The 14,932-nt window shown below is 46.1% G+C and overlaps 2 protein-coding genes and 1 long non-coding RNA gene across 4 annotated transcripts; 1 reads left to right on the top strand and 2 right to left on the bottom strand.

The window, feature by feature from the left end:
- Window positions 1-58: 58 nt before the first annotated feature.
- LOC125738260 (uncharacterized) lies at window positions 59-3,280 on the bottom strand. 2 transcript variants are annotated; one of them, XR_007396772.1, is made up of 4 exons: window positions 3,008-3,277; window positions 968-2,547; window positions 449-578; window positions 59-194 (listed from the first exon to the last, which is right to left on the bottom strand). It is a non-coding gene; the product is annotated as an uncharacterized LOC125738260 (long non-coding RNA). The 2 variants fall into 2 exon arrangements; XR_007396771.1 differs by having other exon boundaries at window positions 449-2,547; window positions 3,008-3,280.
- A 113-nt stretch (window positions 3,281-3,393) lies between these two features.
- st3gal7 (ST3 beta-galactoside alpha-2,3-sialyltransferase 7) lies at window positions 3,394-7,337 on the top strand. The gene is made up of 6 exons (XM_049007060.1): window positions 3,394-3,659; window positions 4,785-4,908; window positions 5,341-5,672; window positions 5,796-5,982; window positions 6,407-6,547; window positions 6,647-7,337. The coding sequence occupies exons 1-6, from the start codon at window positions 3,412-3,414 to the stop codon at window positions 6,893-6,895; spliced, it is 1,281 nt and encodes a 426-aa protein (XP_048863017.1). The 5' UTR covers window positions 3,394-3,411; the 3' UTR covers window positions 6,896-7,337.
- Window positions 7,327-13,764, bottom strand: hps1 (HPS1 biogenesis of lysosomal organelles complex 3 subunit 1). The gene is made up of 18 exons (XM_049007058.1): window positions 12,954-13,764; window positions 12,282-12,398; window positions 12,005-12,139; window positions 11,775-11,917; window positions 11,326-11,434; window positions 11,058-11,218; window positions 10,869-10,971; window positions 10,715-10,784; window positions 10,493-10,545; window positions 10,185-10,352; window positions 9,723-9,902; window positions 9,500-9,561; window positions 9,292-9,423; window positions 8,969-9,033; window positions 8,656-8,801; window positions 8,169-8,282; window positions 7,778-7,860; window positions 7,327-7,693 (listed from the first exon to the last, which is right to left on the bottom strand). Exons 2-18 carry the CDS (start codon window positions 12,396-12,398, stop codon window positions 7,531-7,533), a joined length of 2,004 nt encoding a protein of 667 aa, XP_048863015.1. The 5' UTR covers window positions 12,954-13,764; the 3' UTR covers window positions 7,327-7,530.
- Between the last annotated feature and the right edge of the window lie 1,168 nt (window positions 13,765-14,932).

Genomic DNA, 14,932 nt, shown 5'->3' with positions numbered 1-14,932 from the left:
TGTATCATTGGTTTAAAAATGGATGCTGTATCTCATAAGAATGATACATTTCACTCTGGATATTCATTCATTCTTTAATTCATTTTCCATACAACGGGATCGGCATGTTTATACCTGTATTGAGTTTTCTTTGGGTTTAGCCACAGTGCCCTCGTGTGGTTCCTTCGTAGTATTGCCTAAAATGCTCATTTGGGCTGTAAATATTGACACGTCTCTGTGTTATTTTCTGTGCAGAAAATGTTGTGTTATAGCACAAAAAGCTTGTTTCGATACAAAAAAGAGACATTAATCTTCATATCAAAGCTGGCCACTCTAATTTGAAAGATTTATATTTACTAGGCCTATATCATCAAAATTCAGCTACAGTATATTCAAGGACCACATTGTCTTTGTTTCTCAGCTGTTTGAACTTAACAGACTACGTTTTGTTGTTTGTCTGTAGACCCACCTCATAGTCTTAGCCAGGTGGCTTGGCTGTCTGCTCTCTGTCTTGGTCAGAGATGAAACTGGAAGTTCTTGCATTACCATAATAATGGCACTGTTCTGCCTCAGGACAAGCATCTAGCATTTGAGATGACCTGAAAAAATGGAAACGATCCTTTTAATGTTATTTGCTTATTTTATTTACATACATGCAAAGATTTGGTAAAGAATATTTCTGCATCTCAGTAATAAACATATGGAGAGTTTAGCATTTTATTTATGTGCTGCCTCTGAGATGTATAGAGGGTACTACGCGGCACAGCTGTGATGGTACACCTGATTTGTCCCATCAGACATTTTCAGTTTTATGGTGGGAGACCCCAGAGACCATGTTAAGTATCAACCTCCAACCCTCCCAAATGAAAAGTGCCTCTGAGAGCCTTTCCATCTTCCTGATGTGAGACATACTTAGGCAAAGAACTGAGGAGTGAACGAAACATAATCTGATCATAAAGAAATGCACTGCGAGATCTGCCACACTAACCACACTCCTCTGCAGCCAATCCGACCTGCAGCCATGTCTTCCTGTCAGGTACAGGATACTGACCATGTTTGGGAAAGAAGACATAGGGGCTATTAGCAAAACACATATTAACTAATCGAGCCAATAAGAATACATTTGAATTTGTGAATGCAAATAAGTGTAGTTTAGGTATCTCTCCACATTATAAGTGCTTATCCAGGTCTACTTATCCCCGGAGCCAATCCAGGGCAGCACAGGGTACAAGACAAACCCAAGATGGGATGCCAATCCCTCAGAGTACACACACATAAACATTCACACATTATGAGCAATTTAGAGCCATTACAGTATGTCACATCCTAGGCACTATTTAGATTTTTCTGCACATTTGTGTGCCTCTCTCTCTTCCATCAGGAGCACCAACTGAGTGCCCCGGCTGCTGGATTGGACACTGCTGTTTGGTGCCCCTTCCGAAGGCCTGGACAGAGAGCGATGAGGCCTCTTTCTGCCACTCTGCACATCATGATTGTAGTTAATTAATATTTATTAGCTTTTGTAAAAATTTCCTACCATCTGTGGGAGGACAAGAGGCTTGATACTTTGCAGTTATATTAGCAGGGTTTCATCAATGTGGTTTTCTCCTCTGTATGTTCAGTTAGAGAGTGAGAGTAGCTTTCTGCAGCCCCTCTCTCCACCGCCTGGCACTTCTCCCGCTAGCCTTTTTCCTTTGGCACATCCATCCATCCATCCATCCATTTTCCAAACCGTTTATCCTACTGGGTCGCGGGGGGTCCGGAGCCTATCCCGGAAGCAATGGGCACGAGGCAGGGAACAACCCAGGATGGGGGGCCAGCCCATCGCAGGGCACACTCACACACCATTCACTCACACATGCACACCTACGGGCAATTTAGCCTCAGCAATTAGTCCAATTAGCCTCAGCATGTTTTTGGACTGTGGGGGGAAACCGGAGTACCCGGAGGAAACCCCACGACGACATGGGGAGAACATGCAAAATGGATGGATGGATGGTTTGCTCCGCTCTTTAAGTTAATTGTATTATTTGTAGTACTTGGATTAATAAAGCCCAGATTTACTTAAATGAAAACTAGTGTTAGTGTTGGGGTGGGAGCACAAGGTCATATTTAAAATGTTGCAGTCCCTCTCTCCTGTCATGCCCGGCTCGTCCGCTCCTCCTGTGTGCCACGCCCCCTGATTACCCACGTGTTTTCTCCCGATTGTACCCAGCTGTGTCTAGTTCATTTGCTCAGTCCTGTGTATTTCAGTCCGTGTCTTACCTGAGTCCAGTGTCTGTCATTGATGTTACCTGGTGTTTGTCGTGTTTGTCGACTCGTGTTTCTGATTAAACCCTCGTTTTGCCCCGTTTCTCGTCTGCCTGCCAGTTTATGATCGCTTGCGCTGCCGGAGCAATCTTCCGTCCAGCCCGTCCGGCAATTGTGACACCTCCTCTTGGGGGTGTAACATTTTATTTGGGGGCCTGGTAGGTCTTATATTTTAACTATGGGCCTCTGTCTCAGGCCAATTCCATCACCATCCTCCTGAATTATCACCGCATCGGCCCCACTGGTGCTCACATCAACCTGTAATTTAAAAAGGAGGGAGGACATTTTTGGCAGAGTTAAATACAATTTCACATTCTGGAGACCAGACAACATTTTTGGATGAACTGAGGAGGTTAAGTAACAGTGACACCACATCTGAAAGATTATTGCAAAATGAAAAGTAATAATACGTGATATTCCACATCCTTTTTTATACTTAGGAGGAGGAAAATCAAATAATTGCAGAAATCTTGACCTCAGCAGTCTGTGTCTGCTCTTGTCCAAGAGACCTTGGCTTTCGCAAAATTTCATGTTTTTAAAGGTTTAATATTATGCGTCAGTTGGTAAAACAGCCGTTGTAATTTTTCCAAATGTTCCTCCCAACTGGACGAATATTACCATGTTATGAAGGTAGGCCACACAATTTCACGCATGCAAACTCCACACAAAAAATTTCAAACCCACAGCCTTGGAGATGGGAGATTTCAAAGCTACTCACTGTGTAGAGCGAGACACATTTTTCCATTTCATCTTCCACCATGACCGACTCCTTCTGGCCCTGCTCTTACTGTGCAGCTATGGAAGATCTGGAGATCAATTTCTCACGCAGCTTCCTGAAACGCACTTGGAGTGTGATGTCACACTGAGCCCTTTAAAATGTTTTCAATCAGTGAAGCACATCCGTACATGACACTGAGCTGGAGGGAAATGAGATGACTGCAACATGCGGAACATGCAGGACTCGGATAGTGCTGACGGTGTGTCTACAGTACATGGAGATGTACCTATGTGTGCGTCCAGCAGCACAAAGGGGGCAAAGTCCAAGTTTGACCTGTTGAATAATTAACATGTCTGAGTGAGGATGGGACTAAGTTCACTTGCATAAGATAAAAAAGCAGCGTGATGAGACACTGGATCAGACAGCAGACGCATCCTGGCATTTACACCAGTCAGGCTGCACATGCTACTCCCCCGCTACTCATCCTGCACCCCTGCCACACACCTCAGGCAGACATCATGGCTACTTTAAACCATCCTTTTGCCAAAGATCTCGGAGATGGCTGCACTCAGCTTCTGCTCGAGGTGGAGAAAACCGACAGGCTGCATTTCAAAAGGAGGAAGGCGGAGCCCAGAGGATTCTTCATTAGCAGGTAACTATGAAATATCACTGTCATGGCAGCCAGGTAATGCAGCTCGCTTGCAAGAATGCTTTCGTAAGATTTATTTCACAGCGGTACAGTGGCAACAAAAGTATGTGAATCCTTTGGAAAAGTTTAGTTTTCTGCATTAATTGGTCGTAAAATGCAATCTGATCTTCATCTGAGGTTACAATAATGAGTAACCACAACCTTTTTTAATCGATAACACACAAAACATTGTGTTGTTTTCGTACGCACTAAAAACACCTTTGAAAACTTGCAGATTTCCCTGCTCAGACTGCCTAATTGCCAGGTTCAGTAGCTGTGCTTGAATACGGAAATATGCAAATTGTGTTGGATTGCGGCACTCCAGGGAATAGATCTGGGGAACTTGCCTTAGGTTAATGGACTCAACAGATACAGATTGAGTTACAGGAGGAGTTCGCAAACCTGAAGCCTGAGTCCAGTCAGGGAAATGAGATTGGAGGAGACGGCCACAGATACTTGGTCTTATTAACAAACACTCAAATATTTATATTAATATATAAAAATAGATCTCAGAAGACTTATGATCAAGAATTGTTGGTTTGCATAAAAAGGGCTACAGAGAGTTTAGCTGGTCATTAGACCATGGTTAGACAAACCATAAATATAGATAATTTAGTACCAAATTGCTCCAGAATGTTGTCCAGGCCCGATCCACAGCTACAGGAAGTGCTTGTTTGAGGTTATTGCTGCCGATTGAGGTTCAACCAGGTATTAAACTCGTTCCCTTACTTTTTTCCTGCCTACACTGTCGAGTGTTTCAATGATGCATAAAATGTGTACAAGAAAAATACCATAATTTATTAATGAAATCAGGTTGCATTTATTTGTAATTTTAACTTAAATGATCAGATGATATTTTATGATTGATTAATGCAGAAAACAGATCATTCAAAAGGCCTCACATACTGCATATATAACATTAAATGGAAGAGAAAAATAACTGACAGTCTATTGTCTGTTAGCAGAAACCATAACGCTCAGACGAGGCATTTCAGGATCTGCTGTTTTTAAGACAACAACTGGCCATGTATCCTGTCTCAGGGGCACTTATTCTAGGCTGATGTGTCTGCTGTTCTGTGTGGACTACAGAGAGAAGAACCTGGCTTTGAGTTTTCTGCTCCTGCTGGTCTGTTATACTGCTCTGCTCTTCCCAGCTTTTTGGATCAGTGCAGAGTCTACAAGGAAGAATGAAAGGACATCTGAAGGAATCATGGTATATAAGCAAGCATTGATCTGAAAAGAATGATACTTGATTGCATTCGCTACTCCCCATTCACAGATGATTATAAAGACAAAGGCAGGGTTAATATTTCTATCGGATTTTGTAATAGAATGTTCTCCTTCATCACAAACATTGGATGGGTTTGTTGTACGATGTGGCATCCAGTGTTTCCCAATCCAGTCTCTGAGGACCCACAGACAGTCCATGTTTTTGTTCCCGGGATTTGGGGGGAGCAAAAATGCGGACTGTCACACAGGGAGCTGGGAGGGAGCAAAAACATGGACTGTCTGGCATGGAGGTAGCAAAACTTTGGACTGTCTTTGCATACCCAAGAACCGGACTGGGAAACACGCCGATATGCTATTTATAAGTGGTAGCCATTCTGTGGCCATAGCAACAGAGCGGTTTGTTCACCCCCTGCAGGCCCTGCTCAACCAATCAGCTGCCCTGCTGTTACGAGTTTGCCGGCAGGACTGGATCAGGAGTCGCCTCCATACCTCGCCCATGTGGCCGGCCCTACCCAAGATACCAGTGTTCCTTGAGAATGGATCCAAGGTATGGAGGCTCCCCCCACCTCTGGGTCTGCAGGGCAGTGAGCAGGTGGCAACCAGGACGTTGGGGATGCTGCCCGACAACGGCTTCCCTGCCCTGCTGGGCTCCAAGGCATGCAAGCGCTGTGTGGTGGTAGGGAGCGGTGGGGTCCTGTACGGCAGCCAGCTGGGTGCTCACATCGATCAGTATGACATTGTCATCAGGTGAGAGCGACAGGCTGCTGGCACCCTGATAGCATTGGGCTTTAAAAGCACACAGCTAGTATTTCTCACCACAGGTCACTTCTCTAAAAAAGCAGGTCTGAAGTTCCTTTTTCGTCCTAACAGAATGAACAATGCCCCCGTCTTTGGCTTCCAAAGAGACGCCGGTTCCAGAACCACCATCCGCATGATGTATCCGGAAGGGGCTCCAGACTCCTCAAGAGAGTACGAAGGCACTGTTATAGTGGCGTTGGTGGTCTTCAAGAGCTTAGACTTGAAATGGCTCACGTCTGTGATCACCAGGAAGCCGCTGGTGAATAGACTGGCCCTCTAGATCACAAAATCCCATGTACGCATACAATGATCAACAGTTCAAATCATCCATCCAAATGTTCGAGCAGAGCAGTCAGGAGACCTTCCCAGACAGCATCGGACAAAAGGCAGGAGGGACCCTGGGGGGAATGCCCTTCCATCAAAGGGCACATATACACACACACACACACTCACCCATACAATCATACAGTACAGGCAATATAAGGACACCAGCTAGTCTTTGAAGTACAGGAAGCAATCCGCACATAACTTCATTCTCATTACGGTACTAACCAGACAGAAGTTTATGAGCTTAGAAATGACAAAAACGGAAGTGGAAATTAGAGTTTTTCATTTTCATAAAGATTCACAGGTCTCTTCGCAATGGCCAGTTCCTTTATGCTAACAGTGACTTTCTACCCCAGAACTGGTGGTCCAAGCTCTGGTTCTGGCAGAACGTCGTGGAATCCATCCCTCTGAAGCCGGAAAACTACCGGATCCTCAACCCTGAAATCATGCACCAGACTGGCCTGCAATTACAGCTGTACACCAAAACGCAGAAAAAGGTCATTTCCCCCAACACCTCTTATATGTCACAATGTAATCAGTCTGCAGAAGTAGACGGTTATTTATTTACATGAATATGTGTCCCACCCCCCTGGCAGACGGTGCCGACGTTGGGCGCCAGCGCGGTGATGGTGGCCCTGCAGCTGTGTGACGAGGTGAGCTTGGCTGGCTTCGGCTATGACCTGCAGCATCCCCGGGCTGCCCTGCACTACTACGAGGCCCTTCGCACGGACGCCATGCAGGCTCAGCTGGTGCACGACGTCAGCGCTGAGACCAGGTTCCTGAGGGAGCTGGTGAGGACGAAGGCCGTGCACGACCTCACGGGGGCGCTGCAGGGAGCACCTTAAGGAGGAAGACTGGAACCCAAGGCTCTCAGTGACCCTTTATTGGAAGCCTGGACTGAGAGCTAAGAGCTTCTAGTCAAAAAATAAGCCAGACCCAAGGACAAGTCCTGTGTGAATAGATGGTTGTAGATGGAAGAGCATTAAGGATAGCTTATTTCTGGGTTCATATAACATCTGTTTACAGCAGGAGAGAATTCAAGAAGGAAGTATAGTCAGAGCAGAGATGGAGGTCTTTTGAAGATGGCAGCGGGTCTGCTTATAAGCACTGTGACATGCAAACGGGGACGGCGTCCGGGAAACAGTGTGTCTGTGTGTGTCGGGGAAGGAGTAGCTGAGGAGTATCACCACAGCAACACAATGCTCCATTGCAGCACATGTGGAGAGTGCAAACACAACAATCCCGCATTTTGTCTAATAAAACTATGCACAAAAAGGACCGAGCAAACAGGACTTCTTTAATTTTGTCCGTAGCGCTGTCATTCTCTTGATGACCTCCAGGAGGCACTGTGTCTGAGCCTGCCTTGCCTTCCTTGTGCGGAGGATCTGAGGCTCTTTCTATTAGAGACTGCAGGTTGTTTTGGCTCATGAAACTGTCCCCTGGAGCTCTCAATGACGCACACCGCTTCCCCTGGTGGCTCTCACAGCAGCGGGATGCGGGACGGCTCCCACAGCTTACAGGCCAGCTGGTAGCAGTGTTGGAGGATGCACTCGCTGGGGATGACGCCCAGGTGGATGGTCAACAGCTCATAGCATTTGACTACCTCTGTCTGATGGTTCTTAGTGTAGTACCTCAGCAGTCTCCTGTAGAGGGCGACACACAGGCAGTCAATCAAGGTGGCATGCAGATATTCACAAATAATGGGCACAGCCATCAGTGAACAGTACTTGTAGTAATCCCAGGCTAGCATCCCTACGGGGGCAGAGTCATCTGACAGGACCGGGGGGTCGACCACCTCCAGCTTGTAACCCTGAAGAGACAGTCAACATACTGCTGTTCACTCTGGCTGCCTGCTTGAGGCTTGTATGATCACAAAAGCACAGCACCACATTGCAGGTATGTTTGTCATTTTCACAGGGAAGTGCTCCAACCATAATCAAAATAAATGAGCTGGAGGAGAAATTTAATGCAGAATGGACCATAAAGAATCCACATGCCTGTTCAGAGCTGTTGTTTATAGATTTACTTAAACACACCATTCACTGATCTTTCACGCATGATGTAAAGCTCTTGACCAGACCAGGACGGAATGGCTCTGAGAACCAGTGCAGCACGTACCGTCTCGCTTTCCACCCACAGGAAGTAGCAGCAGTAATAGTCGCCGTCCCTGAGGGTGACGGTGGTGTAGCCCTTTTGCAGGTAGCGCCGTGCGGTTCCCACGCAGCTCCACACCTTGCAGAGAGTCACAAGGCATCCTCTGTGTTATTTAATTATTTAATGTAAAACAACATCTCCACACTACATTCAAGGTTACAGCAGCAGAATCCCTCTAGCTTGAACGTGCTACTTCCACTGAAAGTACTTCCCCAGCGGCCCCCACGCCCAGCTACCCCCTTATGCCATCTAATTCCATTACACATTCTCATTCATTGAATTCTCTTTAGTGTTTTCCCCCCCTTAAGAAAAATAAACACCAGTGAAAATAGTATCAAATAATATCATAATGGAGAAGAATGTATCCAGCAAGTTGCTACAACCTTTATATATTCTGCAGGATGGGAGAGATCAACCAAGGAAAAGGGATGTCTGCAGACATGAGGCTGACCTTGTTTTTAATAAAACGCGCCAATGGCCCCTTCCCCAACTCTGAAATGGAATGGTCCGTAACACTAAGGGATGGTGCGATCATCTGGCCTGTTGTACGGTCCACATAGATGAAGTGGACCATGCCGGGGAACTCCTCCAGATACGTGACAGTGGTGTTAAGGACAACCTAGCATAACAACACAGCCTCATCAACCCAACGGCCAACCCTGCAGAGTTAGGTGGTGATACTCAAGACTGGCAGTTTAATATCATATTTGAGCTGCAGTTTTTCTTCACAGGGTTCAGGCGGCTCTGCACACAGACAGGATATGACACCATAGTGACGTTCCTTCTGCTCTTCACCAGCAGGAAATCCTTCCAGTCCAGGAGCTGCTCTCTGGGACAGTTAGAAGACACAAAAATACAAGTTCTTAACTTCATCTCTCTTTATCTTTGCTAGCCAGCTAAGGAAGGGCTTCTGCTCATGTCAGTATGTCAGCCTCTGAACCTGACCCTCTAGTGGACGTCCATGATGATGCTCTGGATGAAAACAACAGTCCATCCATCCATCCATCCATCCATCCATACATCCATCCGTCCATACATCCATCCATCCATCCATCGGATCAGCAAAGAGGAGGGAGACAGTACGCACTGCACCATGAGCCGGGCTCGCTCCTGCAGACTGGGGGCCAGGCGCTGGCAGTCCCTAGGCCCATCTGCTACAAAGCACTGCCTGTACAGGTTACACAGCTGGGTCTTCATATTCCGGCAATAGGGCAGTAGTCTGCAAGCAGACAGGAATCAGCGTACAATACGAATAGCACTGGCCACTGGACAAAAAGCGCCCAAATGTTACTCACTCTTTACTAACTCCTGGTCCACCTCTGGAGAAAACCTTGTTTTTGAAATCATTCCACGTAACCTATAGAATACAGAGGCGCAGGAGGTGTTAAGCAGACAGCCTGTGACATAAATGATCCTAACAGTGCCCTTCCTCAATCCAAAAGTAGCTATCCAGTAAAGGCAGGTGAACCATGGCCAAACTGAATCACAAACAGGCGGGCGTCACGCGACGGCACTTGCCTGCATGCTGCTGCTGCCCAGGGCTCGTACAAACTTGTCCATCTTGCCGCGGAGGTCATGCAAGGAGTGCTGGCTGCGGGGAAGAGCCGCTCCACCCTGCAGGTCACTCAGCTTCCTCTCCAGCTGAGTGAAGGTCTCCAGGAAGCAGTAGACTGACACAGCCACCTGGCAGTTGGGGATCTGAGGGTAACAGAGGGGAGAGGTGGGTAACCAGGTCACCTGATCACTAAGCCAAGCAATCAGAATCTGATACGCAGTTCTGTATCCTACCCCCATCCAGTGAATGGATGGATCAATTTAAAAAATCAGCACTTTTCCAGGTCAGACTCTTCTGTACACCTTGTCTTATAAAGTGCCACCTGCCTGCTGATATTTAAAATTACGATATTTTCTATAAATTAACAATCAATTCAGAAAGATTTTTAAAACCTTTGGTTTACAGTAAGTAAGAAATTAAGGCACCTTTGTCAGCAGCACCAGTGTGATACCAGGCCACAGAGGCAGGCAGTACATGGAGTGCGGCATCATGGGACAAAAGGCGTCTTTCAAATTAGCTTCAAGGAAGACTCTAGAAGGCAGAGCAGGGTCCATAGGTGGTGCTTCTAAGGTCTGTAAGCTGTCCTCTGCTACCTGAAATTAAAGCTGCTTTTCATAAAAACACGTCCGGAGCAGATCCACACCAAATATTAATTCATGCTGGACCATCATTGATTAATGTAAGTGAGGTGTAAAAATCACAGTGATACTCGTGTGACAGTGGGCAAGTTCACCTGAATGTCAGGGTCGACAAACTGAAAGACAGGAACACAGGGCTGTTCTGCACCTATGGACAGAGAGAACATAACACTCAGCACACCCAGGAGCTGCCAGACAGACAGGCAGGCAGGCGAGTGACCGACAGGCAGGAAGGAAGTCTGACAGGCAGGCAGGTGAGAGACAGACAAGCAGGCAGACTGACAGGCAGAGAGACAGACTGACTGACAAGGTCTTACCAGACTGCCTGCCAGTGGGGGAAGTCTCTGGAGTGTAGAACATGTCAGGTGCTGAACTGTTCTGGGTGTCCTAGAAAAAGAGCAGTGAGGGTCAGGGAACGTCTAGGTGCACCAGCATGGATACCCGTGCGGCAACAGTCACCCTAGGGCTCACTTCTGGGCTCATGTCATCTAGGTCACTGTTGCTGGGATACTGGTTCTGCACCATCAGAATCAAGGCCAGTAGGTCCGAGGAAGTGAGAGGGCTGGCACTGCGGCTGCAAATGAATTAAGCAGGATGGAGACATTTAGCCCATAACTGGAAATGTGCCCCCACAGCCTGGCACGGGGGCTGGGGAGTTACCTAGAGTAGAAGGCCAGGAGCTTGGTGTGCACCAGGATGAAGGCGTGCAGGGCTTCCTCCCCCGCTCGCTCCGCGCTGCTGTTGATCGTCTGAACCAGCCGACGCTCCAGGAACTCGATGCACTGTTCACAAAGCGTGGGCTGGATCAACCTCTCCACAGCCTGAGAGAGGTGCACACAATGAGCCGCCACTAGCAGCCAGCAGACGCCAAAGAGCTCACAGGTGCAACCAGGCCCCAGACGGCACTTCCTCAATCACCAGCCTGTACCTCCACCAGGAAGCTCTGGTCCTGCTCTCGCAGCCGACTGTAGGTCCCCAGGAGGCTTTGAAACTTCCTCCACAGGCGATTTCTTTGATCTGTATCATGGGGTCGGAGTCTGGGGGTGCAGGCAATAGATTAGTAACTGTGGTTTCTTGTACAGAAGAACACAGAAAAAGTTAAGACAGACATCAGGGTACAGGAAGGGGCGGCCATTATTTATAGCTTGTTACAGCCAGTGTAACAGAGGGACGAGGTCGACCTGATTTACTAAAAGGTCTATTTAATCTGTGACATAAAAAAGTGAAGGAAGCCAGATCCTGGAGTGCTAAGCCACAGTTCTTTAAAACCCCATTTGATTTCAGAGTCAAGCACAGAGAATGAGCACAGGTCAAAGGTATTTCCAGCACTGCCAAGAACACGGCTAAATGCTTCCACATGTACGAAGCCTATCGTACTCTCTCCTCAGCAGGGAACTGCTGAGTGTCACCATCCCAAAGTGGACCTCCGTCAGTTTCTTCATCACGTATATTTTCCTCTTCAGGTCTTCCTCAGTTTCCTCACCATCCCCATTTACAGCAATGTACAGACAGTCTTCAAACTGGAAAACAGAAAGCAATGGGTCGACCAGGCAAACGAGGCTGTCTGGAAAGCGAATGGGACTCCTCGGCGGGCTGAGATAACGCACCTGACGGAGAACGTAGACGTGCTGGTCCTCTGTGCTGAACGAGGTGTAGCTGTCTCCCATCCTGTCGATCATCGTGCTGCAGGAGATGATGATGGGGGCAAACAGAGTGTTGATGCTGTCTTCAAAAGCTGGAGGCTGTGGACCAGAATAGCAGAACTTAGGGTCCACTGATTATTTAATGTGGATAAGCAGGAAGATGACATTAAGTATTGACAACAGTTGATAAAACAATTGACCAAATTAATTTAAAAAAATAAGTGACTGTCGATGTTCCTACCCTGCCTCCTTCTTCCTGGGATCCTTCATATTGGTTGCGAATGCTCTGCTGGATATGCGGGTCAGCCCAATAGAAGAGAACTTCTGCACTCTCACTTGCGATCAGCAAGCACTTCATCTGATTGGAACGTCAGAAAAAATTTTTTATATATCTGTCTCAGAACCACCTTGTTCCCATACCTTGGTATTCACTCTGAATCAGGTCAAGCCCTTGGATCCCAAGGCAGACGTTAAAGCGTCATGTGCTTCAGTATATATGGAGCTGCATATTAAGGGAGACTAATAAAGGGAATGTAATAACCAGTGTTGGAGAAGTTACTCACAAAAGTAACTTCCCCAATACTGACAATAACACAGTTTACATGGGCTTCGCTTTTACTAAAAGCTGTAGACAAGTCACTGCGCTTAGATTACGATCTTCAATCGTATTCGAAAAGTTAATCGTAAAAGACAATATTACGAAAATACCCGACAAAGTAAGAGCACCGTCCCTATGCGGATTCAGAGTATCCGAGCAGAGTGCTCTCGTAATATCCGCCTCGCTCACATGCTTCGTCCCATGACCACTGCGTGCCACTGCTCGCTAGTTTTCCAACGTTACAAAGCGCACAGTAAACTACATCTAAACAGATAGGGAAAATGTTACGATGGGAACGCAAAGTGTGCAGCTTACGCTTTTTGGAAACGCCACTTGAGCTGTCTGTCGCGCTGTTACCCTGATGTTTTTGCCCAGGCGACCGATCCCCTTTCTTGGCACTGCTCAAATGGGACACGGGAGAGCCTCTGTAATCTGCAGCGCTTCGTAGAGACTCAGCTTTTCCGCTTCCGCGTATCCAGAAGCATGGCAGAACAAAATATCAACAAATGTCTAGAACTGTTGACGCGGGAAATAGTATAAGATTCAAATACCCTCAATTAAATCTATTTTTCTCATTACTGGCAGAAGGGTGTAACTAATTAAGATGCATCTATTACCATTTACAGGAACAACAACAAAAACTATCTGAAAGTTGATATACTCAATAAGGAAACGTTTTCTTCTGTACTTTGACCAACGAAGTTCAAACAACGCATTAAAACTGGGTTTAAATTATACAAGGAGTAGTTGTTTTTTATTGCATTTGTTCATATTTCCTCTTATGCTTGCGAATGGCAGTAAATGCAGTTAGTTACACATGCGACCTGCAATAGTTAATCGTGTGTGCTTTTGCTAATTTAAATATATATCCGTTTGTTCGGTCGTCGTAGCTAATATACCATGCATTTCAAAGCTGTAATGAAATGAATTTTCTTTTGGAAAGATTATTTAAAACGGTATATAAGAAAACAAAAAGAGGAATAAGCCAGATAAAACGGAGTTTAAATCACCGAATTTAAACAATATAAGTAATGAGTGTTTTATGTATGAAAAACTGAAACTGTTATAAGATGAAATGTCAGCCATCGGAATGACCCAGGCGGAAATTCGAAACCTAGTCCCAGACTCGTGAGGCAATAGTGCTAACCACTGCACCACCATGCCGTCAATGTAGCAGTCAATGTAGTAGGAAATCGGTGACGTCAACAGTTGGTGATGCGCGTCAGCTGCTGTGCGCCAGTGCGAGGCTGCGCGTCACCCGCTGTGCGCCAGTGCAATGCAGCGCGTCAGTGTGTGCGCCAGGGCGGGGCATTATGTGAATCGGTATACAACACTCTGGTTTGGTGTACTGTGTGCTCACTTTGGTGAATTTACTGTTGCAGTTACTTGTACTAAATCGTGTTTCATGATTAATCATACAAATATACAGTAGTACTTACAGTGATACTCATATTTGGTAGTTTAATTGGATGCCATACTGGCAACCAGTGGGCTTATTTGTACAGGGTACATCAGAATCGTTGTTAGATGTTTGCGCGCTGTTTTTTCTTCAGTTTTAGGTTTAAAATGAATGCTGACTTAGATACACAGATGTGAAGAGTCAAATACCATGAAAGGTAGCACATAAATATTAATCAACAACACCACTGTTTAATTCGTTAAAAGGAAATTCCGGAGTCAGATATTTAAAATTACATAGTCAATGCAATCAGTCAGTCCAGAAGGCAGCACTCCAGTACGCAAGTGGGAAAACAGCATTATGCTGACCTTCTCTCTTCTTGGGGTAAATATTTAGGTTTTTTTAACCTTGCAGTGGTCATATTGTCTATGTTGCCAGCAAGAATCCAGCACTGTTAGTCATCCACGAATTTTCTCGACTCGTTTAGAGGGGGGACACGCACATAAGCCCTATTGGAGCTGACTACTGTATACACTATGTAAACATCATGAAATCCTCCATCCTGGCCAAAGGGTGGAACAGGCCTGTACGTTCCAAATGGGCTCAGAACATAAACACTTTCACGCAAGGTTTGGTTACAGTTAGCATAGCTGAGGCAAACTTGTCACGCAAAGGTACCTTGACTTTATACAGACCACTAGGCTAAAGGAAGACCATGGTTGGTTTTAATGGGAAAAGTAAAGTAATTATGACAGAAAACAGAGAATGAAACTTATTTCTGAGCTCCTGTACCGTAAGAAGGAGCATAATTGTAAATAACTTGTGACAGTAAGTTAGCATGAGCATGCAGTAATTATTCCTGTGAATGCTGAATTTCTGCTGATGTTGCCTGACT

The sequence above is a fragment of the Brienomyrus brachyistius genome, chromosome 3 (assembly GCF_023856365.1).
Source record: "Brienomyrus brachyistius isolate T26 chromosome 3, BBRACH_0.4, whole genome shotgun sequence".
Taxonomy (NCBI): Eukaryota; Metazoa; Chordata; class Actinopteri; order Osteoglossiformes; family Mormyridae; genus Brienomyrus; species Brienomyrus brachyistius.
Note: the sequence above shows the minus strand (reverse complement) of the source record. Positions and strands in the feature narration are given on the sequence as shown.